Source organism: Globicephala melas, chromosome X, assembly GCF_963455315.2.
Source record: "Globicephala melas chromosome X, mGloMel1.2, whole genome shotgun sequence".
In the NCBI taxonomy this organism is placed as follows: Eukaryota; Metazoa; Chordata; class Mammalia; order Artiodactyla; family Delphinidae; genus Globicephala; species Globicephala melas.
In genome coordinates, this window is record NC_083335.1 from 10,925,941 (window position 1) to 10,953,693 (window position 27,753).

At 52.3% G+C, this 27,753-nt stretch overlaps 1 protein-coding gene across 1 annotated transcript; it reads left to right on the top strand.

Annotated features, from left to right (window-relative positions):
• The first annotated feature begins 789 nt into the window (after positions 1 to 789).
• Positions 790 to 25,501, top strand: XPNPEP2 (X-prolyl aminopeptidase 2). Its single transcript, XM_030844860.2, has 21 exons — positions 790 to 838; positions 3,094 to 3,164; positions 4,694 to 4,804; positions 5,746 to 5,809; positions 6,813 to 6,917; positions 7,161 to 7,247; positions 8,260 to 8,406; positions 11,710 to 11,811; positions 12,469 to 12,550; positions 12,834 to 13,029; positions 13,790 to 13,879; positions 15,017 to 15,126; positions 15,815 to 15,892; positions 16,998 to 17,069; positions 19,051 to 19,111; positions 20,368 to 20,437; positions 20,932 to 21,036; positions 21,456 to 21,515; positions 22,027 to 22,103; positions 24,919 to 25,008; positions 25,307 to 25,501. The coding sequence occupies exons 1-21, from the start codon at positions 790 to 792 to the stop codon at positions 25,499 to 25,501; spliced, it is 2,022 nt and encodes a 673-aa protein (XP_030700720.2).
• Positions 25,502 to 27,753: the final 2,252 nt, after the last annotated feature.

Below are 27,753 nucleotides of genomic sequence, written 5' to 3' on the forward strand. Positions count from 1 at the left end.
TTCCCTCTTCAATGTCATCCCCCGATCCCTCCAGATGGGCCTTTGGGCTTTCATTCCCTCAGGTGTGTATGGCACTAACAGCTGCATGGACTCCACCATCCCCACCATCCCAAGAGAAGGGCAGTCTTGCCCTCTGCCAGTGACTGCCGCCACTTTTACAGAAGGGACTCTCCTGAGGGGACCCAGCCCTCAGTTCAGGAAAGTCAGTCTCCGGCTGTAATTAACTTCTCCGAGGGGTGCAGTGGGGCTTCACAGGCACTGGGCAGAGAGGACACTGGCTTTTTCTGAGTCAGGCCAGCTCAGAAGAGACGGAAGGATAAACATCCATCTCAAAGCAAAAGTGAGGCTGTAGCCAGAGCCTGGGGTGAGGCAGCTAATAGGAAACAGCTTGCTGGAGGGAGGGGGACAGAATTCGGGAATGGCCAAGGCTGGCTGCTGGAGAGGGGGCTGGGAGAAGCAGGCTGATTGAGACCAGCTGCTCCTCCTCTGTCTCAGAGATCTTTGGACTCTGCCCGGGGCAGGCTCACACCCTATTCTGGGTAACAGGGAGCCAGCAGATGTTGCCTGGGGCAGTCGAGCCTTCTCCACCCAGCCTGACTCCTGGAACCCTCAGAAACCAAAGACCAGAAGACTCTCCATCCACCAGCTGGACACCTCCTCCCCATTGCCAGCCCCCCCACCCCCCGGCTGCTCCTGCCCCGGAAAGGCCTGGAGGAAGAGGCCAAGGAAACAGCCCTGCCCACTCTCCCTTGACCCTCCATCCACCCAGCACCGGCATCTGAAGACCCCATGGCCCGGGCTCCCTGGGGATGCTGCCCCTGGCTTGTCCTCCTCTGTGGTATGTGCATCACCCGTCTCTCCCTCCCACGCTGGGAGGGCAGGTCCAGCTGGAGAGCAGTTCTGGCCTCTCCCCTGTGGGCTCAGAAAGGGTTGGAGTGAAGTCTGGGCCTAGGTTGTCTCTTTTTTTCTTGGTCCCTCTCTCTGTCTTAAGGAAGAGGAACCCCAGGGCCAGTCCTGGGGACCCTCAAGGCTCACCTCAAGTCTGATTTGGCCTGTTTCCATTCCCACCTGTTAAAGAAAAAATGATTCTGGCTCTTGTTAAAAGAGGAAGGAAGATTTTATTCAAGACTATTGTAATAGGGGCGCTGCAGTAGGGGAGAACGATCAGGCTCAACTCCGAATACAGCAAAGATGGCTGAGGACTTCTTGTCCATGAGCAGAGTGAGGGGGTCAGTGGATGGAAAATTGCCAAGAGGAGACATCAAGGGTGAGGAGATTCTTGCTAAACTGACTTAATAGGATCTTGCTGAAGGCAGGGTGATCAAATATCAAGGATGGGAGATGAGGAATTTGATCAGATATCAAGGTTGATGAGATACTAAGGGTGGGGAATTCTCTCTAAACTGACTTAGCAGGATTCTTGATGATGCAGGCCCAGTAAGGACAGGATGGACTTGGAAGTCAAGGCCTAATGGAGAAGAGGGCTTGGTGGAGTCTAGCTAAAGTTTGGTCTTTGTCACCCTATGGTGTCCTGTTTGTACTCTTTAGTCACAGCTAAGTGCCCAGCTCAGCATCTTCCACATCCACTCCACCCTGGCCCTAGGGAGGCCTCCTTCCCTTTGCTCTGTGGCAGCAGGACCCTACTCATTCATTCAGTACCCAGTTCCTGACACCTTCTCAGTGACAGGCCCCATGCCAGGGACCACAGAGTGGTTCGGCTGCAGAGCCTGCCCTTGGGAGCCACAGCCCTGACCTCAGAAAACAGCAATTGGGGTGTCTAGAGGGACATGGGTTGGCTGTGTCTTGCTTCTTATGTTGTTGTTTTAGCGCCACCATTTTGCCAGATATCTGTTCCTACAGAAATGAGCGTTCATTTTCTTAAATCAACAGGGTGGGTCTCATCTCTCCCTTGAGTTTATGTGACCGGGAGAGATAGTGAGGCAGGGCATTCACGGTGTTAGAACCCAGCGGTACTCCTTCCATCTGTAGCTCAACCCACTCAGAAAGGAAAAGTAGAGTGTCTCCCCAAACTCAGACCCCCATTACCTCTGGGGAGATTCCCCCCCAAAAGGTGGGGTGCTGGAAGGAAGGCCTATCAGAGACCCCTGGACTTTCAGGGTGTGAAGACCCAGAGCCTGCAGGACTTAGCCCAGTGCGCGGCGCAGAGCAGGGGCTTAGGAAATGTTTGCTCAATGAATACTGGGCGACTCTTCTTGGGATACACCAAATTTGGGGCAGAGTCCCAACTGGAAACTGTCTCTATACATTCTGTCCCTTCTGGGGCACCACCCTTCCATGGTTGGCTTTTTTGTACTCAGATGGCCTGGGTTCAAATTCCTGCTCTGCCACGGACTCACTGTGGTAAAACTTGGGCGAGTAACTAAACGTACCTGGGCCTCAGCTTCCTCTTCTGTAGAAAGCAGACAATAATCCCCATCTCCCAGGGTTGTTGCAAGTATCAAAAGAGATACTATAGGTAAATTGCTGGGTTCGGTGTCTAGCACATAGTAGGAGCTCTTTAGATGCTAACCCACCTTTCCCCACCAGGGGACGATGTCAGCCTGGGATTGCTGGCTTCTGTAGCCTGGAATGAGAGGCAGATACTTGGACTGTAAGAAATGGTAGAAGTGGGCCTTGAATTTAAGTAAACCCAATATATATAAAATTAGATTTATAGAAGGGTAAAACGAAGGTGGGGTTATTATTTAGCGAGATCCTCTAGAGCATTTAAGAGAAGATCTGATTACAAAAATTTAACTTACACACAACTTTTCCAGTTCGGTAGATCCTGAAAAGACCCAATTAGATTGGAAGGAAAAAAATGATTTAATGAGCACTAAAACCCATCCAAAAGTGGCAATCACTTGTCGATGAAACAGGTTTCTTTGATTGTGACCCAGGGTGCCAACCAATTCAGCCTGATTTCCTATGAAATGTAATTATTTTTATCCTCAAGTAGAGTTGGACAGCATCTCCTGCTTCAAAGGATGGAGGCCCTGCGAGGACCAGGAGGGGGGTTGGGGGAACATGTTCCCGTGCTCTCTAGGACCTATCCAGTCTCCAAGTAACCCTGGACTTTTCTCCGGTTTCTAGCTTGTGCCTGGGGCCGCGCAAAGTCACTGGACCTGAGAGAGGATGTGAGAAACTGTTCAATCAGCCCTCCGGTGAGGCCCTGCCTCCGCCCCGCCCCCGCCCCCGCCCCGCCCGGACCCACAGCTCCCACCTTCCTCCCCATCCCCCATGGGCCCAGCTGCTAGCCTCACCCTCTACCAGCCTTCCTCCTGATTTCCGGACTCTGGGGCCACTGTTTCTGATTAACCTCCCTCAGGGCGGGCGGCGCATTCTCAGGTGTCTGACATCCGCCCCCATCCCTCCCTCCCAGCCATTCCCACGGCAGGTCATCTCCTTCCCTCCAGGCCTGAGCCCAGGCAGCCCCTGCGAGTCGGAGGGAGGAGGGGCAACAAGGAGGGAGGAGGCCCCTAGCCAGCCTTTCGCTGAGGATAGCTAGGCAGAGGCCAGGAAGAGGATGGGAGGAAAGAAAACAACAATTCTAGAGGAACCGGGAGGAGGGCGGAAGACAGAGGGCTAGAAGAGCCAGCGCAAGGTCAAGAGGGAGAGGCCTCGGGTGTGAAGACTGTGAGAAGGCCCAGCATATTGGAGCTGGAAGGTCATCAGCTCCCTATGGAGACCAGAGGGGTTCTTTCCACAACTAGATGAGAGTGTGAAAGAGCTTCTCCAGACAGGAGCAGGCCAGAAGGTGAGGGCTCATGGGAAGGTGAGGGCTCATGGGAAGGTGAGGGCTCATGGGAAGGTGAGGGCTCATGGGCCTGCCAGCAGGTCACTAAAGTCTTGGGACAAATGGGATACATCCGCTTGCCTCGTCCACTTTATGAGACCACTGGGGCAGGCAGGTTGGTGGGCAAACCACATTATTTTTATGTTAAAATAAACATGGATGTATCCTGGAGTAGAAGGCAAAACAAAACAAAGAGCCCACACTTTTTATTTTTAAGATAAAATAACCTTTAACAAAATGTCTGGCTTGGAGACGATCTTTCTGGACAATGTCCCAAACTGCTGGGGGTACTCATTCACTCTCCTCTGCCATTTGGGACCAGTGAGTGGAAACTTGAAAAAAGTCCCCAAGGTAGGACTGCCAGGTGAAACACAGGACGCCCAGTTACATCTGAATTTCAGATAATGAATAATGTGTTTAATATAAGTATGCCCCAAATAGTACTTGGGACGCACTTACACTAAAACATTATTCATTGTTTACCCGAAATTCAAATGTGACTGGGTGAGCATGCTGTATTTTGATTTGCTAAACTGGCAACTCTACCCCAAGGTATCCAAAGAGGGGCCATCCCCTGGCCTGGCCCAGTGGCAGGGCTCAGAACCCTGCAGTTCTTACCCACCCCCTACCCCATCCCAGACTCAGGTCCCATTACTGTCACAAAAAGTCTCTCTCCAAGCTCTTAAACACCTCCATCTCCACTCAGCCCAGGCACCGTAATCTAGACTAATCCATAACATCAGCTTCTGCACCATCCCTCTCCAGGCTGGCCCAGCCTACCCAACCCCAATCAATCCCTGCCTAAGGAGAGGATGGGGGCCCCGGCGACATTTTCTCTAAGCAATGTGTGTCTGTGTCTGTGTGTGTGTGTCTTGGTGTCTTCCTGTCACCTGTCAGTACCTTCCAGTTACTGTGGTCAATACCACAGCGCAGCTCACAGCCCTCCGCCAGCAGATGCACACCCAGAATGTCTCTGCCTACATCGTCCCGGACACGGATGCTCACATGGTGAGGGATGGCTCCTCCCACCAACCCCCCCCCCCCCCCCGCCCCGGGCTGGGTCTGGCCTAAGAGAACAGGCCACAAACAGGATGCTGTTAAGAATCGGAAGATGGAAGACAGAAAAAGGATTTGACAGGCAAAGGGAAGGAAGTGGGGAGCTTGGACACGGGCGTTTTAGGGCAACTGAAAGAATGTATTCCTCTACAGAGGAGAGAAGACATTGCCAAATCTCCTTGACCTCAGGCAATGAAACTATAAACAGCTTCAGAACGATTTTGATCAATTCCTAGATGGTGGATCCAGAATGAATGTTTAGGATACCCCTGCCCTAGGAGGTTAGAATGTGGGATGGGAACTGAATTAGAAGAACCCTGAGCTCCCTTCTGGCTCAGCCCTTCCCGTCAGCTGATGGATGGAGCGCTGAAACGATCCAGCATCCAAGATTCCACAAGTTTGGGGTGTAGGCTGAGAGAGGGGAACAGACAGGAAAGAAGATGGTCTGAGCCAGAACTGCTTTTCCCAAAGCAGCACCCCTGCCCACCCATCCCACCCTTTCCCACCCTGGCTCCACCTCCACCGCATCCACCTTCCCAGCAACAGCCCAGTTGGAAGAGAAGGCATTTTCAGTGTCAATACGATTACTTGAATTCATTTCCCCACCTGCCGAAAAGGGCTAAGAAGCTTGGGTAGGTAAGTGTCTGAACTTCTCTGAGCCTCAGTTTCCTCTACTGCAAAATGGGAATAATGAGATCTGTCTCCAAGGATTATGAGAACCCAAACCCAATAATGTGTAAAGCTCTCTGCACAAGTTATTTATGATGTACCCATTGGGCTTGTAGGACTGGTTGAAACTGACTAGACAGAAAGAACCGGGATGTGGTTGGGGCCCTTCCATGTGGGGTGTGACTCCATGAAGAAGGCTAATGACGGCGTTGTTGATTTCCTAGAGCGAGTACATCGGCGACTATGACAAGAGGCGTGCGTGGATTACAGGCTTTACAGGGTCTGCAGGTGACAGCCATTACCCGGCCCTCATTGTTTCTGGTGGGAGACCCAGAGTGGTCAGAGAGGCCCTGGTGTGGCTAGTTCTCAGCAGCCAGGAGCCCAGGAGCGAGTGTCCAGAGGCCCCTGCTCCTCTCTCTGCCTCCCCCTTCACCACTCCGAAAGGGGTCACCAGGGCACACATCTCATAGCCCAGCAGCCACGCTTCTGCGTGAGGCAGATGGCCCTCCTGACTTCTTTCCTGTGCTCGCTGCCTCGGCCACAGCCAGGCCCAGACGGCGCTCCCTGGGCTCCATTTCTGGGACAGTTGCTACCTCTATATCTAGCCACTAGGAGCCCACTGATTCCCTTCACACAATGGCTCATTTGGGGACAAAGTTTTACTTTGCTGGTCCTTTTATGGATAACATCACCTCACGTGGCCAAATGAGACACAAACATAGAGGCCATTTATGGGGTCCCAGTTTTGGAATCGGCCTCCCACCTTGATCCTGGCCCCTTGAATGAAACCTAAGCTTCCCTTGCTGATCCTTAAACATCCCTCCCCTGGGCTTCAAGCTGCCTGGCTTGCCCATCACGGGCCCTTCTTCTCTTTGCAGAAGTCGCTGGGTTTGGCCTCTCTGCCTGTCCTCAGCTAAGCCCCTGGCTTAGTGTTCCCATCAGCCACTGCATCTTCATACTGACTGCCACACCGTCTTTGCTGAGAGCACCTACATGTAGCATCGACTTTTGGGGATGGCCAAAAGCAGACCCCACTTGTCCTGCTAAATGCCCCCTTAGGGAAGGGGCTCAAGGCAAAGCAGAGGTGCCCAACTCAGGACACACTTCCAGCTACCTTCCCCCCAACACTCTCTTTAACATCTCCTGCCTCACTCCCTTCCAAGCGAGGAGAGCAACTCTTTCCAGAGACCCCTTGTGACAATGTCAGAGCCAGCACCGCATTGCTAAAGTGCTAACCAAAGCCACGCTCTACACCTTCACCCCCCCTCCAAGTTTCTCTGTTCTGCCCCAGGAATCGCCGTGGTGACCATGGGGAAAGCCGCTCTCTGGACCGACAGCCGCTACTGGACCCAGGCTGAGCGGCAGATGGACTGCAACTGGGAGCTCCATAAGGAAGGTAAGAGGACGGCACGGGTTTGTTCCCCAAGCCCTGGAACCCAGACTGGGTTTGGGAAGGTACAGGTGAGGGGGGTGCATGGAAGGCCATGCTGGGCCCCTGTGGGAAGCTCAAGAAATTTGGAGCCATCCCTAATCTTTGAGGCGGATATCAAGGAGGACAGATGTGGAAGGACTGTCACAGACAGAAGCCCGGCTGGAAGGCCTGGGGTAACCTCGGTGTCCCTTCCTGTCTTTCTCGCAGTTGGCACTACTCCTGTTGTCACCTGGCTCCTCACCGAGATTCCTGTTGGAGGGCGTGTGGGCTTCGACCCCTTCCTCTTCTCCATCAGTATGTTCTGCCCTCAGTCCCCGTGTTTGTCCACACCAACGAGGGAGATTCAGGCCCTCAGGATGTAAAGAAGCACATCTTGGTAGAAGGAGGTGCAGGGTGACTCTAAAGATAGAGTGTTTGAACTTGTAGTTGCAAAATATTTTGCAACAAGGGTGTATTCCTGGATTGTGTAATGAAAATACATTTAAAAGAATAAACATAGATTATTTTTTTTAAGTCAGGAGTGCAGAGACCCAACCTAGAAGACTCAGGGAATCGTTAAGACCTAGCCAGTGGGTAGGCCGGGATGTTCTTAAACCTAGAACCATCCTCTGTGCCCTGGAACTCTAACAATCGGCAGTAGAATCACTTGGTAGCCCTCTTCTATAGGGCAGCTTGGAAGGGTCGAAGGAGTCGAGAGGGTTTCTGAATAAAGAAGCACAGTCCCTGGGACTTCCCTGGTGGTCCAGTGGTTGAGACTCTGCACTCCCACTGCAGGGGGCGTGGGTTTGATCCCTGGTCAGGGAACTAAGATCCCTCATGGCACACATGGTGTGGCCAAACAATTTTTTTTACAAAAATAAGCACAGTCCCCTCCCCTCCCATCCAGGAACACAGCTCCCTGAGCTCCCAGTGCCCCCGCCAGCTGGCCAGCCTGCCCCCAAGGGTGCCGTCCTCGTGAATATGCACTGAAAGGCTCCCACTTCAGATCTGGCTTCTTTGCCAGCCTTTCCAGTGGCCTGAACCTCACCATTCCTTTGGGCTGTGGCATTGAAGTTCAGTCGAACAGACAGGACCAAAATGAGGGCCCCGCAACCCTTGGCACTTAAAAGGGCGAGCTTAGCTAATTGACCGTGGGCAGTACTGGGGCGGGCTCAGGGCAAGCTGAAGGAGGAAGGTGAGAGTGCACAGCCCAGGCTGCTTGAGCGGAACAGGAGACAGAGGGGACAAGAACGAGCTTTGCCTGCGTCACAATTTTCCCGGAGGCATACACAGGCAAGGGACAAGTGACTCCTTCCTGCCTCTGCAGATTCCTGGGAGAGTTATAACGTGGCCCTCCGAGACTCTGACAGAGAGCTGGTGTCCATCACCGTCAACCTTGTGGACCTGCTGTGGGGGTCAGAGAGGCCTCCGGTGCCAAGTGAGCCCATCTATGCCCTGCAGGAGGCATTCACAGGTGATTCCTACGCCCGTTCTCTTTCCCACCTTGGAGCAACACAGGCCCCCGCTGCTGCTCCTTTGGCTGAAAAATTCATCCTAAGAGGTCCCAAAGCAATGGTTCCATGTGTACCTGAATAGATTGGGATGCTTTCTTAAAACACAGGTTTCTAGGCCCCATCCCCTCAGAGAGTCTGAATCGGAAGTTCCTCGAAGCATATTTAGAAAATGCTGGAATAAAGAGTGTCAGGATTTGAAGCAAGAGGGAACAGGAAGGGGGGAAACAAGGGAGTCAGAAAAAGATGAAAAAACCCTACCCCTTTGAAGAGAGAAAAAAACATGATATGGGCTGCTTGTCTGGTAGTGAAGACTGGTTTGTATTGAATCATTCAGACCTTGACTTCGGGTCCTGCAGTGATGAGGAATTTAGATGTAAGATGGCTGGGGTCAGATGGGCTGGCATGGACAAAGGAAGCAAAAACTAAGTCAAGCTCAGTCTGTGGCACAGATTAGGGTTCAAGTGTTGGCCGGACCGCAAAGGAAAATTAACTGGCCCTCAAAATTCTAACATCGATAATCTTGACCCCGTTGACACCATCTAAATATGTCATAAAAGAACAGTGTGCTCTGTAATTCTTGTAAGTGGTAACTAAACTGACTGGACCCAGGCTACTGAGTATGAATCAATGTCTTGGCCACCACCAGCTTCTACCTCCCTAGGAATTCTGAACAAGCCCATAGACTTGGATTCCTAGAAATATTGGGCAATCTGAGAGGTCCCTTTCCACACACAGGTCTATGCATACTTCTTGTTTGGAAAGGAATCCCAAAAACAGGAGAGAAATTTCAAAATAGCGAGTCTGATGAAACAAGTCAAAATTGTGTCCAATTTTCTTTATCCATTCTGATGTAACTTGCAGAAACTTTCTGCATCTTGACGCAGTTTTTAAAGAAACTTGCTATCCAAGACATTTCCATCATAAATAAAACTCATTCCATTCAGTTAAAGAAGGGTGCAGTTATGTCAGGAAGAGGAGTGGATAAAGGGGAAAACCTTCCAGGGACTGGGAGAGAATTCACATGGGTTTTATCACTTCCCACAAGTGAGAGGAAGCCAAGCCATCACAGGCTGCTAGTCTTCAAGGAAAAGCCATCCAGAGCCAGAACTGGGCCTGGAAGCCCAAGAACAGAGTCTCTAAGCTCACAGAGACAAGAGAGACTTTCTCTCCAGCCACTCACAGGTTTTAAAGGGGGCAAAGAGCAAAGGGAAGAACGTGAAAAGTTCAAAGACACCTGTGTGTATCAGACAATTTAAATTGGCTTTCGTTTGTTGTCTCAAAAATGTATCACATCCATGAACCTTGAAAACATAATTCTAAGTGAAAGAAGTCAGTGAAGGCCCCATATTGTAGAATTCCATTTGTGTGAAACATCCAGCGTAGGCAAATCCATGGAGACAGAAAGAGGATTAGTGGTGGCCGGGGGCGGGGGGCTGGGGAGAGAGGCAAATGGGGAGAGACTGCCTAATTGCTACAGGGTTTCCTTTCGGGATGATGGAAATGTTTCTGGAATTAGATAGTGGTGGTAGTTGCACAATTTTGTGAATGCTCTTTTTTTAAAAAAATTTATTTATTTTGTTTAATTTATTTTATTTTTGGCTGTGTTGTGTCTTCGTTGCTGCACGCGAGCTTTTCCTCTGGATGCGGCGAGCAGGGGCTACTCTTTTTTTTTTTTTTTCTGCGGTACGCGGGCCTCTCACTGCCGCGGCCCCTCCCGCCACGGAGCACAGGCTCCAGACGCGCAGGCCCAGCGGCCATGGCTCATGGGCCCAGCCGCTCCGCGGCATGTGGGATCTTCCCGAACCGGGTCACGAACCCACGTCCCCTGCATCGGCAGGCGAACTCCCAACCACTGGGCCACCAGGGAAGCCCAGGGGCTACTTTTCATTGTGGTGCACAGGCTTCTCATTGCGGTGGCTTCTCTTGTTGCAGAGCACGGGCTCTAGCAGCACGGGCTTCAGTAGTTGTGGCACACAGGCTCAGTAGTTGTGGCTCACGGGCTCTAGAGCACAGGCTCAGTAGTTGTGGCGCACGGGCTTAGTTGCTCCGCGGCATGTGGGATCTTCCCAGACCAGGGCTCGAACCCGTGTCTCCTGCATTGGCGGGCGGATTCTTAACCACTGTGCCACCAGGGAAGCCCTGTGAATGTTCTTAAAGGCACTGAATTGTGCACTTTAAAATGGTTAAAATGATAACACTTTATGGTATGTGTATTTTACCACAATAAAATAAACCTAGAAGAAGTATCGCACCCAAAGCTTTGGTTCTTGATGAGCAGTTTCACCTGTTTGCATAAAGATTTTTTAAATTGAATTATGTTGTTTATGCTAATCTCTCAGCCCAACTAGGACCCTTAATGCTTATGATCTTCTGCCAGCAAATTCCTAGCCCTGCCTAGGGGCAGACTCTTTAGAGTGATTACAGGGAGCCGGTGGGGGGGGGGGGGGGATGAAAACCAAAGTCCTAGAACCAGGATACAAGCATCCCAGAAAGGACAGCTCTGTGACACAGAGTTTAAGGACAAGGTTGGAGACTAACAAGGTTAGCAAGATAGTCCAATGTCTATACCGATTAAGAGTGTGAGCCATGTAGTCAAACAGACCTGCGTTCAAGTCTCAGTTCCGCCCCTTGCCAGCTATGAAAACCATAGATAAGTCACTTTACCTCTCCAAAGGCTCAATTTCCTTATCTGTAAAATGGGTCAAGTAAGGATTAAAACAATGTACACAAAGTGCTTAGCCCAGACCCAAGTGGCTTTAGTAAGTGCTGGGGTTACTGCGAGGAAGAGGATTAAACATGGCCCAGCCCTATCCCTTTGCCCTTCAAGTAGGGCTGCTCTCCTGATCTCTGTTTTGCATGCTTATTTGTTAATCAGAAAGTTATGCCAGATTTTCTATACACCAAGACACAATTCTACATACATTACAAATATTAGTTAATTCGGACCTCATAACAACTCTATTGAGGTAGACACTATTATTATAATCCATCCCCATTTTACAGATGTGCAAGATAGGACACAGAGGGGCTAATTTTCACAAGGTCAGCCAGCAAGTAATGACAGAGGTAGGATTTAAACCCAGACAGTCTGGGTCAAGAGCCCATGTCCTTAATGATTACACAAGTAAGAGTTTGGTTAAAGAAAGGGTTCTACTGCTTCTAAAGGAATGGAAAACCATTGCCCTAAGGGAGCCCTTCTCAGGAACGGAGTGCCAAAGAGAAGGTAGATCACTTCTGCTTTCTTCTGGCTCTTTTGCTTCTAGGAAGCAGCTGGCAGGAGAAAGTATCTGGTATCCGAAGCCAGATGAAGAAGCATCGTGAGGCCCCAACTGCCGTGCTTCTGTCCGCACTTGATGAGACGGCCTGTGAGTAGAGATTTGTGGATGCAGGGGGGTGCCTGGGTTCCCCCCAACCCCCAAGCCTCCTGGGCTCTGCAGCACAGGACTCCTCCCCCAACGACCACTGACCCATGGGTTCTGAGAGCTCCGTGGTCATGGCCTGCGGGAACTAAGGTGAGGGCAGGAGCTCACGTCTGCTCACTAAGGAAACCAGGAAGCCCCATGCAATCTGGGGCCAGCCCCCGGGCCATCAGAGGACCAGGAAACCACAGCAGCAAAGGCTTCTGTCTCATGAAGGGGAGGAGGCCCAGCAAACACCTCCCAACCTCCTGGCCACGAGCCCAGGGCACTCAGCTTCCCGGCTTTAGCACCCCGTGCAGCCCTGTTCTATCCCATCGTGGCTCAGCGCTTCTCACCTGACCCCAGCTCTGGGCTTCAGGTATTCTGGGAGCCCACCGACACCGTGTGCAGACTACTGGCTGGGTATCTGCCTTTCTCTGGGAGAAAGTGCCCCTAGCGCTCATTAGTGCTTCAAAGGCCCTCCCCCACTCCGGAAAGACTGAGAAACATTCAGGGGCAGAGGATGCCGGCGTGCGGCCAAAGCCAACAGTAGAGCAAAGGTGTCATATGTACTTGCGTCGGGCAGGTCAGCCTCAAATAGTCCCCATCAATTCTCTTCCCCAGGGCTCTTCAACCTGCGCAGCAGTGACATCCCTTATAACCCCTTCTTCTATTCCTACACGCTGCTCACTGACTCCTCCATCAGGTAGGGCTTGTCCTTGGCTTGCGGTAACGGACTTCCTCTAACTCCTCACTGCCCCAACATGCAGTCTTCCCAGAAGCGGGGTGCCTGCCCCAGCAGGACCCTCGAGGAAGCCTCCAATCAGCTTTTCCTGACCCCCTTGACCTCTGTTCCCACGTACTCCAAATCTGGTCTGCTCAGCTGCCTGGCGCAGGCGCCCTCTGACCTCCAGGAACAAAGGGCCGCTGGTCTTTTGCACTGTCCTTAGATTCTGTCTGGACCCTCCTGGTGTGCCCTCTCCACCTAGGTTATTTGCAAACAAGAGTCGCTTTAGCTCCAAGACCCTGCAGTACCTGAACTCTGGCTGCACGGATTCCATGTGTGTGCAACTCGAAGATTACGGCCAAGTCCGTGACCGCGTCCAGGCTTACACCTCAGGAGCCGTGAAGATCTGGATCGGGACCAGCTACACCTCGTATGGGCTCTATGAAGTGATACCCAAGGTGGGTTTGCCATGCACCGTCCTCCCCACCCCCCAACAGCCCTGATAAGTCTCAACCAAACGGGGGGGTGGGGTGGGCAGCCCCTGGGCCATTCTGGCAGTTGGCCAGTCAGCAGTGGTGCACTGAGTCCCCTTTCTAGGGTTTCCCGGGAAGAGACGGAACATCTGTCCATAGAGAGCTCAGAGATTGTCAAGGAGGCTGGGGGAGTACAGGCTGGTAGAGCAGAGGCTTTGAGGTCACCAAACCTGAGACTGAGAACTGGCTGTGCCGTGACCCTGGACAAGTGACTTAGTCAATCCGGCCTCCGTTTCCTCACCTGTAAAATGGCACTAAGAGTCACAACCTCAAAAGAGTCACTCTGAGGAGATTTAAAGGAGAAAGTGCATGTAAAGCCCGGTGCCTAACGCGTGGCAGGCGCTCAATAAGTGGTAGCTGTCATGATATGAGATGTGCAGGAAACACAGTGTCAGAACAGCCCGTGGCTGGCAGGGGCCAGGCTCGGATCCATCCCAGAGTGCTGCTGGGATCCAGGACCAGGGAGGGAGGAGGAAGGGAGGGAGGGAGGGAGGGAGAGAGGGAAGGTTAGGCTGGAAGGGAAGACTAGGAAAGCCCTGCGTAGTCAGAAAGCACACGCGGGAAGGGCATTGCCACTCCAGGAGACGGCAAGTCTCATCTGAGCTGGAATTTCCTGCCAATCCTTTTCAAACACCACCGTGCCCTAGAGAGGGCTCCCAGACCGCTTCCTCTCTGCCCCTCACAGGAGAAACTCATAGCAGACACCTACTCCCCAGTGATGGTAACCAAGGCGGTGAAAAACAGCAAGGAGCAGACCCTCCTCAGGGCCAGCCATGTAAGTCCATGGGCAGGCAGACACACCAGCCTCTGGGGAGCTCCCGGTCTGATGGGTTAGAAAGGAGACCCTGCTGGAGGAGCCTGAAGAAGGCCCTCAGTGAATCAGAGACGTGGACGCCAAACTCCTGGGCACCCACTTGTGCTCCACCCTGTTGTTCCCAGGGTGGTTTAGTGGTTTAGAGCCTGGGCCCCGGAGCTATGGTATCTGAGTTCAAATCCTAGTTCCTCTACCCACCTCCTAGCTGGGTGACCTTAGGTAAGTCACTTCACCTCTCTGGGCCTCAGTTACCTCCTCTGTAAAATGAGGATCATAACTGTAACCCATAGCAGAGGGTTGTTGTGAGGATTAAAGATATATATCTACATTGTATAGTATAAATAATATATAATAAATAATGCATGTTTAAATATATTCATTGTAATACATAATATAAATATATATAGTGTACATATGTGCATTTATATATCTAATATGTACATATAAATATATAATAATTGCATAAATATATGATACTTATATAATGATTATATAGTTCTATATGTATAATTATGTAATTATATATTTTTAATATATTGCTTTGAGCACTGCCTGGCACATTCCAAGTCTTAAATAAGTGTTACTTATAATAATTCCTTCACCCCAGGGAGAGGATGGCTTGCCCCTTTGGATATTCCTGTTAAAATTAGGATACATTGCCTCATTTTTGAAAACTTTTCTTGTGGAAAATTTTAAGCATATACAAAAGTAGAGGAAGTAGCATAATGATCTCCATCACCATCACCCAGCTTCAATAATCATCAACTCAAGGCCAATCTCATTTCCTCTACAACCCTACATTCATTATCTCCACTCCCCCGTGTCCTCGGCTGCTGGACGATTTTAAAGCAAATCCCATCTATCATATCGTTTCTTCTATCAACATTTCAGTATCTCTGACAAGAACTCTTTTCAAAACATGACCACACTCTGATCATATATATAAACATTAATAAGAATCCCTTAATATCATCGAATAGCGAGGAAGACCCTCGTGTTTTTAAAGCTCAGCTCCCAGAGCAGTCCCCCCATCTCCTTCATCCCTGAGCCCCGGCTGAGACCATTCCTCGGCCCGCCTCTCTGCCTGCCCTGCTCCAGGTGCGGGACGCTGTGGCTGTGATCCGATACTTGGTCTGGCTGGAGGAGAACGTGCCCAAAGGCACCGTGGATGAGTTCTCAGGGGCAGAGCTGCTGGAGAAGTTCCGAGGGTGAAGGACCACAGCCATCCTTTTCGGCTGACTGTCTTAACGTGGGGGTGGGGGCAGGGAGGGGGGATTGGTCTCCTTATGGGGGAAGGAAGACCCTCCTAGTATCTGAGGGCCCCACTGGAACAAGGAGTGACAGGTTCTTGGGTGGTCGTGGTCGGGAAGCGGGGCAGAGGTGTTGGATGACATTCCCCAGCTCTGCAGAAAGTGGGACAACTTGAAGGGCCACAACCCAACAGCGCCCCCTAGTGTCTGCTTCAGGCCAGCTCAGGCCAGGTAGGACCTTGGACCACTTGAGAATATCAAGGTTGGGGAGGGAGGTTCCCTGAGGGCACACTTAGCCCAGGATGCTGCTCCGGAGTTGAGGGAGTTTTCAGATACAGGGAGCTAGGTTTCTTCACTCTTGCTTTACTAGGAACTCACTTTGGGACACAGGCCTTGGTTTCCCCATCTATAAAATGGAGGTAGAGGAGGAAAAATTGGCCTCTACAATCTCTGCTTCTCTGACCTTGAGTGGTCTATGAGTGACAGGTCAGGGCTTGGGAAGTGACAGGAGGTGGGACTGGGAAGGCCAAATGGAGCCTGGCTGAGGTAGAGGCAGCCGTCACCTTCACTTGCCCTTGTTGGACATCCTGGGCCCAGCCTAGTCCCTGAGCCCACTCATTGATCATTCCTGCCTTGTCCTTTCCAGAGAAGAAGAGTTCTTCTCCGGATCCAGTTTTGAAACCATCTCTGCTAGTGGCCTGAATGCTGCCCTGGCCCACTACAGGTACTTCAGAAGAAAGAATTTTCTGGGGCTCTGTGGAGGACCTGAGTCCACATTTAAGCTCTGAGGCCTTTAGCATTGTGGAGGCTGGAGGTGCGGAATGGAGCCCAGTCAGGCGTTGAGAGTCTCCTTTGAATTAAAAGGCTTGATAATCTCCCTGCTCGAGAGGCTGGGACTTTGTGAGCACTCTGGGCAGAAGGATCTGGAAGGGAGATGGTGGGGCTGCTGCTGGATGTGTTTCCTTGGCTTCCTGTGAGTTATTTAATTCTTAAAGCTCACAAGCACATGGGGAGAAGGGCCCATTCACTCTGCCTGAACCAACCAAGGTGGGCCCAAGATGTAGGCTGGCCAGATGTTTGGCTCTGTACAAAACAAACACCTGCAGGCCTGCCTGATGCAATTTGGGGGTGGGGAGTCGAGCCAACCAGAGGCCTCAGCCTGGCAAGGACAAAGCAGGGAAAGGGCAGACACCCTCCAGTGGCTGGCCTGACCCATCCCAGAATTCCCTCCTCCAGTGTCCCCAAGCCTTCAGCTGCCTTAGCCCAGCCCCTTCTCCCTACTAGAGAGTAACAGGGTAGGAACTCCTCAGCCCTACCAACTCCTGCTCTCCAGCTCCAGCCTCAGGTACCCTCCCTTCCTGTGCCCTGGCTTCTTGGGGCCCTCTGCTCCCAGAGGTGGCAAGAAGTTAGAGAAAGCCCTAGACTCAGCATCTGGGTTCAGGCCCAGCTCCCTCACAGCTTTCCCTCGGGGCCTTCTGTAAGCCCTTGCTCTGCAAACCTGTTTCTCCTGATGTAAAAAGAGATAGCTCAGCTGGGTGCTCATTAAAGTTCTCCCGTCTCCCACACTCGGGGCTCTTTCCTTTCTCCCCTCCCTGGGGACCAGGGCCTTGCTCGGGGAGGTGCAGGATGAACAGATGTGCGCTGAGGACATTAGCAGCAGAAGCTCAGTAGTCTCCCAGGGCCCTTTGGGGGATGATGGCTTCCCCAAAGGAGTTAGCTAGAAGGCCGGCTCCCAGGGGGGAGGAGGTTCCTCTGCTTTAACTCAGGACCCCCACCTCACCCAGCTCAGGGTTAGGCTGCTCCTTTCTCAGCGTCTCTCCCCTTCCCAGCCCCACCAAGGAGCTGCACCGCAAGCTGTCCTCAGATGAGATGTACCTGCTGGATTCCGGGGGACAATACTGGTATGTACTCCTCACCCAGCCCTGGCCCGGCCGTCTCAGCTCAGCCAAGAGCCAGCCAAAGCTTTCCCTTCCTGGGCATGGATCCTTCATCTGAGAAAGGAGAGGCCTGGACTGAATGTGCCTGAGTATCCTTCCCATTTTCACACGTGGGGGTCCCTGCCCGGTGGGCAACAGACAGAGGCCAAAACAGTGGGGATGCCCACAGGTGCTGCCCTGTGAGAATCAGGAAGACTCCCCTTGTGAAAGTTAAATGTTTTTTAAGCCCGAACATTATTACACAGTCTGAACAGCCATGCTCAGCAGCCCCGCCTGGCTGCACAAACACAGCGCCCATATTCTCACCGACTCATGCACACCCTGGACACGTCCCGCACGCCACCAGCATGATGCATTGTCCTCACCACCTCTTCCCTCATTGTACGGTGAGGTGACCATGTCATGGGGAGTGGGGGCAGGATCAGGCCTTCAAGAGCAGTAGGCAGGTGAGTGAAGCAACCTCAGGGGACACCTGCAGCACAGTTGGGACAGGGCACACCCATCAGCATGCGGATGTGTCTGCGAGTAGACATGTGCGTGTTCTTCTGAGTGTGAGCACAACCACAGATAGGGTTATGCGGTGGGGGGGCACCGTCCCGTGCTCCAGGACCCCACAATCTGTGTGTCCACTTGTGTGCTCTCATTGAAATTAGTATATACCCATTCAGTGAATGGCATTTCTTTAGATGTGGTACCTTTGTGCAGTGCACAACCTGAACACCTGGACATGACAGCCATGCAGAATAGACTAGGCCCATTCATTCACATGGGAGCTGAGCTGAGGTGGGCTGGAAGATTTTCCCTTCTCATCTAGGAAGCAGGTGGACTGTGGGAAACTTAGAGTGGGGGATAGAAAGGGGCACGCTGAACTGATGGAGGAGCAAGGAATAGTTTCCCATCCTCTATCCTGCGGTGAATGTGCTAATGATAAAAGCCCTACACTTAGCCTTAACGGGGCTCTGGAAGCCAGCCTGGCAGGCGCTCAGCCTAGCAGCCTTCGCAGTCACCGGTGTGGCGCTGTGTATACTTGAGATGGCCAGTGTGCGAAGGGGAAGTGAATTCTTGGGGCGTTGCTGGATTGGGGCATGCTTCAGCAGGGTGAGGCCGGGTAAATGGCCATCTCACTTCCTCTTCTCTCCTTCTGAAGAAGTCGGCCACGCCCTGTGACCTGCTCCCATGGAGGAGTCCCTAGGGCCCTGGGATCATTCCTCACTGCCCCCACCCCCGGGGGGTGGCCACAGCAGGCATCCTGAGGGAACAGCTGCAGCTGGTGGTTGGGAGTCAGACTATTTGGCTTCTGGCAGCTTTGGTTCACTGGGACTCTGAGCAAATCCCTGGGGCAGATCCATGTTTACAATGGAGAGAACTGTGTGGAGTCAGTGCTTGCGCCAGACCTGGCCTCACTGAGGCTCAGGGAGGGAGATAGCCTCATGGCCTCAATTGCCTCACCTGTGAAATGGAGATAATGACGTCTGCTCTGCCTCCCTCCCTTCTATAAATGGCAAATAAGTATATGAATGTGTGAGAGTGCTATGATCTCTCTGGACCTCAGTTTCCCCATCTGTAAGAATGGGACCATCCCTTCCTACCTCCTAGGAAGCCTGGAGGAAGCCTTGCTTTTAGAGCCAGCCTGGCCCGAGGAAACCCAGATTTACAAAACAACCAAAATGGCTGGTATGGGGGTAGAAGATGTGTGTGGGGAATTGGGACTCTCAGAAAACATAGTGATTTTGAATGTGATAGCTTTGTAGAGCCCCTTCATGCATAGATGCTGAGTTTGGGAATGGCATGATGGCAGCCATCCTCTTCCTTTCACCTCCCTCCCCACCCCCATCCCAGCCCTGCCACTCAAACCCCAGTGGAAAGCACTCGGGAAGCACGTGGCCACGATCCCTACCCCAAGGTGTTCAGAAGAGTTGGACATGTTGATTGTCCTTCTCCACAGGGACGGGACAACAGACATCACCAGAACAGTCCACTGGGGCACCCCCTCTGCTTTCCAAAAGGTAGGCATTGGACCACATTTCCCTACCCACACTCACCCAACGGACACCCAAGCAACCACTCCGCCAAGAGCCATTTGATTGTACAGAGGCTGAAACTGAAGCCCAGGGAGGTTAAGTAGTTTGCCCAAGGTCACACAGCAAATTAGTACCAGAAAACCCAGTGCCCCCAACTACTTCCCCAGAGATATTTCAGGCCCCCAACAGGGCCCCAAGCTTATCATCATCCCATTTCAGTAACTCAATGAACAAATATTTTCTTAGTGCTGTCTGTGAGCCTAGCACTGTGCTGAACAGAAAAGAGGAAGACAGGCATTCCATTCCAGGGGGAGAGAAAGGCACCAGCAAAGTCTCAGAGGTGGAAAGGAGCTGGAGGTTTTCAGAAAGCAGCGAGGGCTGGTCCACTTGGGGTCGAGGCAGGGACATGGTCTGTGTGCCTCTGGGGGCCTCTGGGGGGCTGGAGAGCAGGGGGCCACATTTGTGCATTCAGCAAGTGGACTGTGGCTCAGACATTGTGCCAGAGACAGAGAGAGAGAGAAAACAAACACTGGTCAGGCCTCAAGGAGCTCAGTTTAGCTGTTAGATCCAATGCCCCAGGCTATCATGCTCAAGATGACAAGCCTGTGGGGGGGGGCGGTGAAGGGGACTCACCAGGTCGCCACAGGGAGTGACCAGGAGAAGAGGCCACTGTCAGCCCACCTCCCTCCCTCTTACCACAAGGTAACAGCCCTGACAGAGCAAGGCCGACCTGCCAATTATCAGGCCTCAACCCAACCATAAGGCCTTAAGAAAACTAAATGGTGATCGTGATCATGGCAATGAAGGGTGCTGACCTCTATTTGAGCATCTAGTCTGTTGGGAGCACCCAACATGCACGAGTCTACCTAGTCCTCCCAGCAACCTTATGAGCTGGTACTATGACCGTTCCATTACAGACCAGGAAACTGAGGCACAGAGCGGTTAAAATCACTTGCCCAAGGTCAAATTTGTGAGTGGCCACGTCAGGATTCCAGCCCAGGGAGTTTGCCTCCCCAATCCCTACTGTTGTGGCCTCAGCTCACCCCCACCTACAAGCATCCCTGTGGACCAGCCAAAGGGAACCGCATGGACCAAGCCCCAGCTTTGAGCAGGTCCCCCTCGGTCTCCTCCGGCCATCCTCCAGAACCTGGGTGACCACACATGAGCATGTACTTCCCCCAAACATCCCCCAACCCAGGCCTGGGCCCACACACCGCATTCCCTCGCCCTCTCCCCATCAGGAGGCGTACACCCGCGTGTTGATAGGAAATATTGATCTCTCCAGACTCGTCTTCCCAGCTGCTACATCAGGTGGGTTTTGCAAACCAGGCTGGACCCAGAACCTCAGGCCCTGATTTCACTGCACTCAGACCCTGGGAGGCTAGTGGGGCAGGGATTATATCATCATCCCATCCACTGTATAGATAAAATCCAGCCCAGAGAGAGAAAGTGACTTGCCCAAGGTCACACGGAGGGTTAGTGGGAGAGCCAGGCCTTGAGCCCAGGCCTCCTGTCTCCTAGTCCAACTCAGGAGCTGGAGCCGGAGCTCAGAGGTGGGGGCGGTCAGTGTGGGCTGCAGCGGTCATGGGAGGATTCCTGGAGGAAGCGGGTGTCTTCACAGATGGGGAGGTCCAGGTAGTGGGTACAACGTACAGTATACTGGAGATAGGGCATGGTTACCTGCCTCTCAGGGGGCCCTCTCCTCAGGCACCATCCTGGTGGTTGGTCTGGAAAAAGAGAGCAGGAAGGGGCAAAGCCAATAGTCTGGGGTCCAGCCAGCTGACCAGAGGTCATCTCTCTTCCAGGGCGAATGGTGGAGGCCTTTGCCCGCAGAGCCCTGTGGGATGTTGGCCTCAATTATGGTCATGGGACAGGCCACGGCATTGGCAACTTCCTGTGTGTGCACGAATGTAGGTATCTCCTCAGCACTCCCCTGGAGTTCCCCCTCTTATGAAAGAGGTGGAGCGTTTCACAGGTGTGGAAATGACCAGGACCCACAGAGGTGCAGTGACCCATGCATGGTTACCCAGCTGGTGGGGAGTTGGTGCTCCACAGGGTAAGTGAGAAATGCTGGCAGCTGGCCGCTCCGCTGGCATTTAGGACGGCCTCAGAGAGAGAAGAGGCAGGTCAAGGTCCAGTGGCTGACTGGCATAGACCCCAGAGAAATATAAGCCAGAGCCAGTCTGGTCTGTACCAGTCGCAGGTAGACGGTGATGCGGTGGACACACGCTGCTAGGGATCCCAGCTACCTGCTCTTCCCCGGAACCTGCTAGTTTCCAAGCTGGTGAGTGCAGGAGGGCTGACACTGTCCCTGACTCTCCCTTTCCAGGGCCAGTGGGATTCCAGTCTGGCAACATTGCCATGGCCAAGGGCATGTTCACTTCCATCGGTACGGCTCTCGGGGCTCCTCCAGGACCGCAGTCTAGGGAACGCCAGCCTTCAAGGAGCACAGCCCCACACAGGCCCGCCCCAGCTCCACCGCTGCACTCCCTCACCTCCCCACTCCCAGCCCCGAATGGGTTGTCCCACTCTAACCCCAAGCCCCTTCAGCCCGTACCCTCACTTTGCGCATGGGAGTTGGTTTCCAGCTGTACATCCAAACTCCAGAGTCTCCATTCAAGTGCCGGGGTAACAGGACAGTGGCACACAGGGAGAGGGGAGCGCCTCCAGGACCCAAGTGGGCTCTTAAGTCTTCCCCGCTGGGTCACAAGGGAGGGTGGGGAATCTGAAGTCTGGCAGTGGCCTCCGAGTAGCCACGGAGCATCTAACAGGTGCTGGGTCTGCCCAAGCCAACAGCGGGGGGCAGCCGGGCCCTCCAGCCACTCCTCAGTCAGCATAGGAAACCTGGGCTTGGGTCCCCTCCCCTACTTAATGTCACCAGCATCTCTTGTGTCTCCCAGAACCTGGTTACTATCAGGATGGAGAATTTGGGATCCGTCTTGAAGATGTGGCCCTTGTGGTAGAAGCAAAGACCAAGGTAAAGTGCCACTGAGGCGGGCTGGAGATGTGGACAGCGTGGCAGTGACTCTGGGCTGCATGGGGGGTAAGGAAGGTCAAAGGAGAATTTAATGTAGGGTCATGAATTTATTTGGAGTCTTCCTTAGTGTCAGAATAACTCCATAAATCAGTTTCTCAAACCTGTTTGCACATTAGAATATTAGAATCACCTGGAGATTTTTTTTTTTTTTTTTTTTTTTTTGCTGTACGCGGGCCTCTCACTGTTGTGGCCTCTCCCGTTGCGGAGCACAGGCTCCGGACGTGCAGGCCCAGCAGCCATGGCCCACGGGCCCAGCCGCTCCGCGGCATGTGGGATCCTCCTGGACCGGGGCATGAACCCGTGTCCCCCGCATCGGCAGGGGGACTCCCAACCACTGCGCCACCAGGGAAGCCCGTGGAGATTTTTTTAATGCTAATGCCCAGGTCCCACTCCAAACCAAATGAATCAGTATCCTTGCCCTAAATCATTGGTTCTCAATGCACATAATAATCACCAGGGGAGCCTGTTAGGTATAAAGATTCTGTATAATAACAACCAACAAGATAAAATACCTAGATATAAACTTTAAAAGACTTACACTGAGAAAATCTCTACTGAGGGACATAAAAAAGATTTAAGTAAATGGCGGTCTCTGGAAATAAGCCTCAATATTATGAAGATGTCATTTCTCCCTAAGTTAATCTATAAATTCAAGGCAACCTCAATTTCAACACTTCACAAAATGATAGTAGAGTTTATTTGTAAAAATAAACATGCAAAGATCGCTAGATAGCTAGGAGGATTCTGGAAAAGAACAATAAGGGAAACTAGCCTTTGCAGATATTAGCCCACACTACGAAGCAGCCATCACTAAAACAGTAAGACACCAGAGATGGGAAAGACGGAACAGTGGAACAGAATAGTCCAGAAATGGACCCTCTAATTTCCATAAACAAGATGGGAATTTAGTTTACTATAAAGCTGGTGCTTCAAAACAGTAAAGAAGAGGAAGATTGTTTAATAAATGGGGGGAATTAAACTGAAGAACCTCACTGTTACACTAAAATAAAATTCCAAATGGATCGAGGTTTAAAGGTGAAACCATAAAAGATCTAGAAGGAAACCTATCTGAATTCATTTATAATCCCAGGGAGGAAAGGGGCCTTTCGATGTAAGACTCAGAAGTCATGAAGAAAGAGATTGATAACTCTGACCCAATTAAATAAAAAACATCTATATGGGAACAATACCACATACAAACTCAAAAGATGTATGATGAGTATAGCACGTGTGTCAGAGAAAGGGGGAATGTCCTTCTTTTACCACAAGCTTTTAAAAATCGAGTAAGACAGAAATAAGGAAAAGGGAAAAAATGGGCAAAAGACGTAAAGAGACAATTCACTAAGATCAACACAAATGGTCCATAAATGTGAAAAGATGCTCAACTTTATTCTTAAAGAAATACAAATCAAAGTGACAGTAGAATACCATTTGATTGACAAAAGCGAAAGACTTTGATGACACCCAGTGCTTGTGAGTTTGTGGGGGAAAGAACACTCTCATACACTGCTGGGGGAAGTACAAATTGGTACAACCTTTTGGGAGGGCAGTTTGGTAATATCTATCAAAATACATATTGAAAATGCCTATACCTTTTCTCTCAGCATTCCCACTGCCAGATGTATCCCTTCTGGATATAGTCGCAAAACGTCACTTCGTATAAAGACGTTTATACGATGATGTTGATTGTAGCAGTGATGGTAATAGTTTAAAAAAATGGAAGCAGACTAAATATCCTTCATTGGTTAAATAAGTTATCATCTGCACACTATGGACCCTTAAAATGAGTGAGGTAGGGCTTCCCTGGTGACGCAGTGGTTGAGAGTCCGCCTGCCGATGCAGGGGACGCGGGTTCGTGCCCCGGTCCGGGAAGATCCCACATGTCACGGAGCGGCTGGGCCCGTGAGCCATGGCCGCTGAGCCTGCACGTCCGGAGCCTGTGCTCCGCAACGGGAGAGGCCACAGCAGTGAGAGGCCCGCGTACCGCAAAAAAAAAAAAGAGTGAGGTAGACCTCCCTGTGCCAATATGGAGCACTCTCCTAGGTTTACTATGGCAGGGGGCGGGGAGGTGCAGAAAAGTGTATAGTAGGATCCATTTTGCGTGAATTTTTAGAATATACACATATATATACTATACGTGCCAAAAATGTTTTCAGGAAGGAAACCAGGCAGAGAGGAGACTTTCCATTTTTATTGAGTATCTTTTTGTAGTTTGAATTTTCTAAGCACATATATGCAAGAGCTCTCTGGGAGATGGGAATTATGGGCTATTTCTTCTTCTTTATATTTATCTCCATAGATACCTCAATGGATAGAAACAGAGATATGGATAGAAAGAGAGCTGTAGATAGAGATGGAAATCAGATAGAAAGATATAAAAAACTAATACTTACCTTAAAAGTATTTAAATGTAGGTTCCCAGCTCTGCTCTAGAGATTCTCACTCCAGTGATCTGGGGTGTGGACCGCAGAATCTATCTACATGTTTAACAGGCTCCCTTGGCGCTCTGGAGGCACACACTTTGAAAAACACAGGCCTAAGTCTAAACTTCAGGAATCATGAGGGAAGCACCAAAGGCGGGTGCCTAAGTGGTAGACACGGGGGTGGCCAAGGGCACTGTGGAGGGTTCAGGCTTGACAAGGTCAGTTCCCCATGCCCAGGGCTTCTGGGTGGAGTGTTCCCTCCACCCCTTCAGCCTAGCTCCTCCCCCTCGCTCACTTCCTGCCTTCCTACCTTACCTGTGCCCCCGCCCCAGTACCCAGGGACCTACCTGACATTTGAAGTGGTGTCGTTGGTGCCCTATGACCGGAACCTCATCGACGTCAGCCTGCTGTCCCCCGAGCAGGTGAGCGAGCGCCCCTCGGCGCTGTTTCCCCTTCAGCCCTCGAGCCACTAAGTGCCTTCTCCCCAGCCCTGGGCCTCTCTCACCCCTGCTTCCCCTAAGCGAAGACCCTCTGCCCCTTCCCCTCCCTTGGGAGGGTCCACACTGATGGCACGTACAGGCACGCACTGGGGCATCCCTCCCCTGCTCACCTGATGATGGCTGGGGACCTGTGGGGACCTGTGGGGACCTGGATGGTACCAAGCTCCCACACCTTGACAGCTTGGCCTGGGGAGGCCCTTACCCCTCCTACCTTTTGCAGCTCCAGTACCTGAACCGCTACTACCAGACCATCCGCGAAAAGGTGGGCCCCGAGCTCCAGCGGCGCCAGCTGCTGAAGGAGTTCTCCTGGCTACAGCGGCACACGGAGCCCCTGGCCTCCAGGGCAGCGCCCACCGCCTCCTTGGCCCCTCTGATGACAGTCTCTGCTCTCACCATCCTCAGCTGGAGTGTCTAGCAGCTCGAGACTCCCCTCCTGACCCTCTCACTCAGCTCCCCTCACCCCCCCACCCGTGCCCCAAGAGCCCCTGCTGACCCATTGCCCTTAGCCTCCTTCTGCAGGGCCAAGCCCTAGGGGTGCAGGGCTTCTGGGTCACACCTTCGCCACCCCCAGCTCCCCCCCACACCTGGGCTTCGACATTTCACCCTCAGCTCCCCACCCCCAAACCCCCAGCCCCAGGATACAGGAGCCAGCTAGTCCCTTTCCTCCCATGAACCCGGTAGGCCTAGGCTGTAACCTGGCAGAGGCTGTTGTCGGCTCCACCCCCAAAAGACTAATATAGGACACTGCCCTAGCCCGCAGGGGCTCCGTGGCCCTAGGAGAGCCCCACCTTGCCAGCACCCGCTGGAGAGAGCCAGACGCACACCGGCTCCTGACTTGTTGGTCTTCCCGCATCCTTGAGGCCACCTCTGGTCACCCCCACTGTCCCTGGCCCTGCAGTGGCCTCCTGGCTGCAGCCACAGGCTGAAGGAACAATTGCTGCCTCCAGGCTCCCTACTGTGCCTGTAGAGGGAGAGGAGGGGGTGGTGGCTGAGTCCTCTGGCTGTGTTACCGCCACCCCAGGGTCAGGGAGACCAGCCAGGTGAGGGGCACATACACCAGCGCCCCACCCACCCATGTGTGAGCCCATCACTCCTAAACCCTAGGCAGACTCCATGCCAGTTGACAGCATAGGGAGTTAAGCCGTAGCAATCTGGCCATGGGGTAGGAGAGGACGCGGAGAACAACCTAAGGCACAGTGCCCAATCACTCTCCCAGACTTCCCGGCACGTGTGTCACCCTTTGAGCTTTCCAAAGTGCAGCCACTGGGACAAGGCTGTTAAATCCTCCACACTCTTGGATGACCTTTAACCTGTGTGGGCAGAATCTGGTTTCCCCATTTTACAGATAAGAGAACTGAACTCCAGATGGGGTGGGACCTGCCCAGCGACACACCGTGTTTGGTGGGAACGTGGCGGGGCCAGAGTGGGTCAGCAGTCCAGCTCTTTTGCTCTTTGGCACCATGCAGAATCCCTTAGCCTACCTCCCAGCCCCTTCCAAGTTCGCCAAGCTGGGGCAGGGGGAGGGTGGGGGAGAGCTGTCTCTGGCCAGCCCAGCCGTTAGCCACCTGGGCTCACATCCTGCTGAATGCTTAAAACAGCCTGGCAAGGAAGCCTGCCTCTGGGTTTTGCATTGTCTGCTCTGCAGCCGGGGACTGCTGTTACCTGTGGCTTTTGTGGTGGGAGAGGAAGGGGAGGAGTTGCGGTGGCGGCGGGGATGTGAGGCTCCCAGAAGCTCAGTTGGGGAGCACATGTGTTTGAGAATGTGCAAGTGAGCATGCGTGCGCGTACGTGGATTCGCATGAATGCCACGCCCAGCCAACCACCTCCTGTGCTAAAGGACGGGTAGCCTCGTGGACCGGATGAGGGGAGCCCCATGCTGGAGGACTTGGCAAAGGTGGTCACAGAAAGTTGGGGCCAGCAGAAGTGGAGCAGAGTCAAGGGAGGAGAGAAGCAAGTCTCTGGGGCAGAGTGCTGGGCGAAGGCACCAGGCCGAGGAGTCCCCCAGACGGGACCACCAGGCCTAGCTTGCCGAGCGTGAGGGTGACCTGTGACAGTTATCACCACCGATACTTGCACCCAAAGGCCACAGCTCTGAGCCATCCTCACTGAGAGCCTGTAACACCCAACAGCGGGCCTCTGTTTGCTGAGTCATTTGTTCCCCCACAGGCTCACCCCACAAAGACAGCTGCTCATAATAAAATTAGTGGCCATCGTCGCCACCATCATCATCATCATCATCAGAGGTACCATCCACTGAGTGTTTACTATGTTCCAGGCACTGTGCTTTACATGCACTCTTTTACATGTTTTTATTTTTATTGTGGTAAGAACATTAAACATGAGATCTACCCTCTGAAATTTTTAAGCATACCATACGTTATCGCATTTTCCCATTTCATCCCCACAACCTCTGAGAAAGTACTTTTATTGTTCCCATTTTACAAGTGAGAGAACAGAGCGAGGCTCATAGAGATTATCCAAGTCGCTCAAGGTCACTCGTCAAGGATATGAAAAAAGCAGGAATCAAACCAGGCAAATGACTCCAGGACCCATTCTCTCAAAAAAGGGCAAGGGATCTGGATTTCACTATTTTACAGATGAGAAAACAGACTCAACCAGGATCACATGGCTGGTGAGTAGGACTTAGCTCATGTTCTCCACACGATC

Excerpts from the sequence above, each read along its gene's own strand:
- XPNPEP2 (XM_030844860.2), top strand. The coding sequence starts at position 790 with ATGGCCCGGGCTCCCTGGGGATGCTGCCCCTGGCTTGTCCTCCTCTGT. Across the intron at positions 8,407-11,709 it reads CCTGCAGGAGGCATTCACAG|GAAGCAGCTGGCAGGAGAAA; the intron begins GTGATTCCTACG and ends TTTTGCTTCTAG. Across the intron at positions 11,812-12,468 it reads CGCACTTGATGAGACGGCCT|GGCTCTTCAACCTGCGCAGC; the intron begins GTGAGTAGAGAT and ends TCTCTTCCCCAG.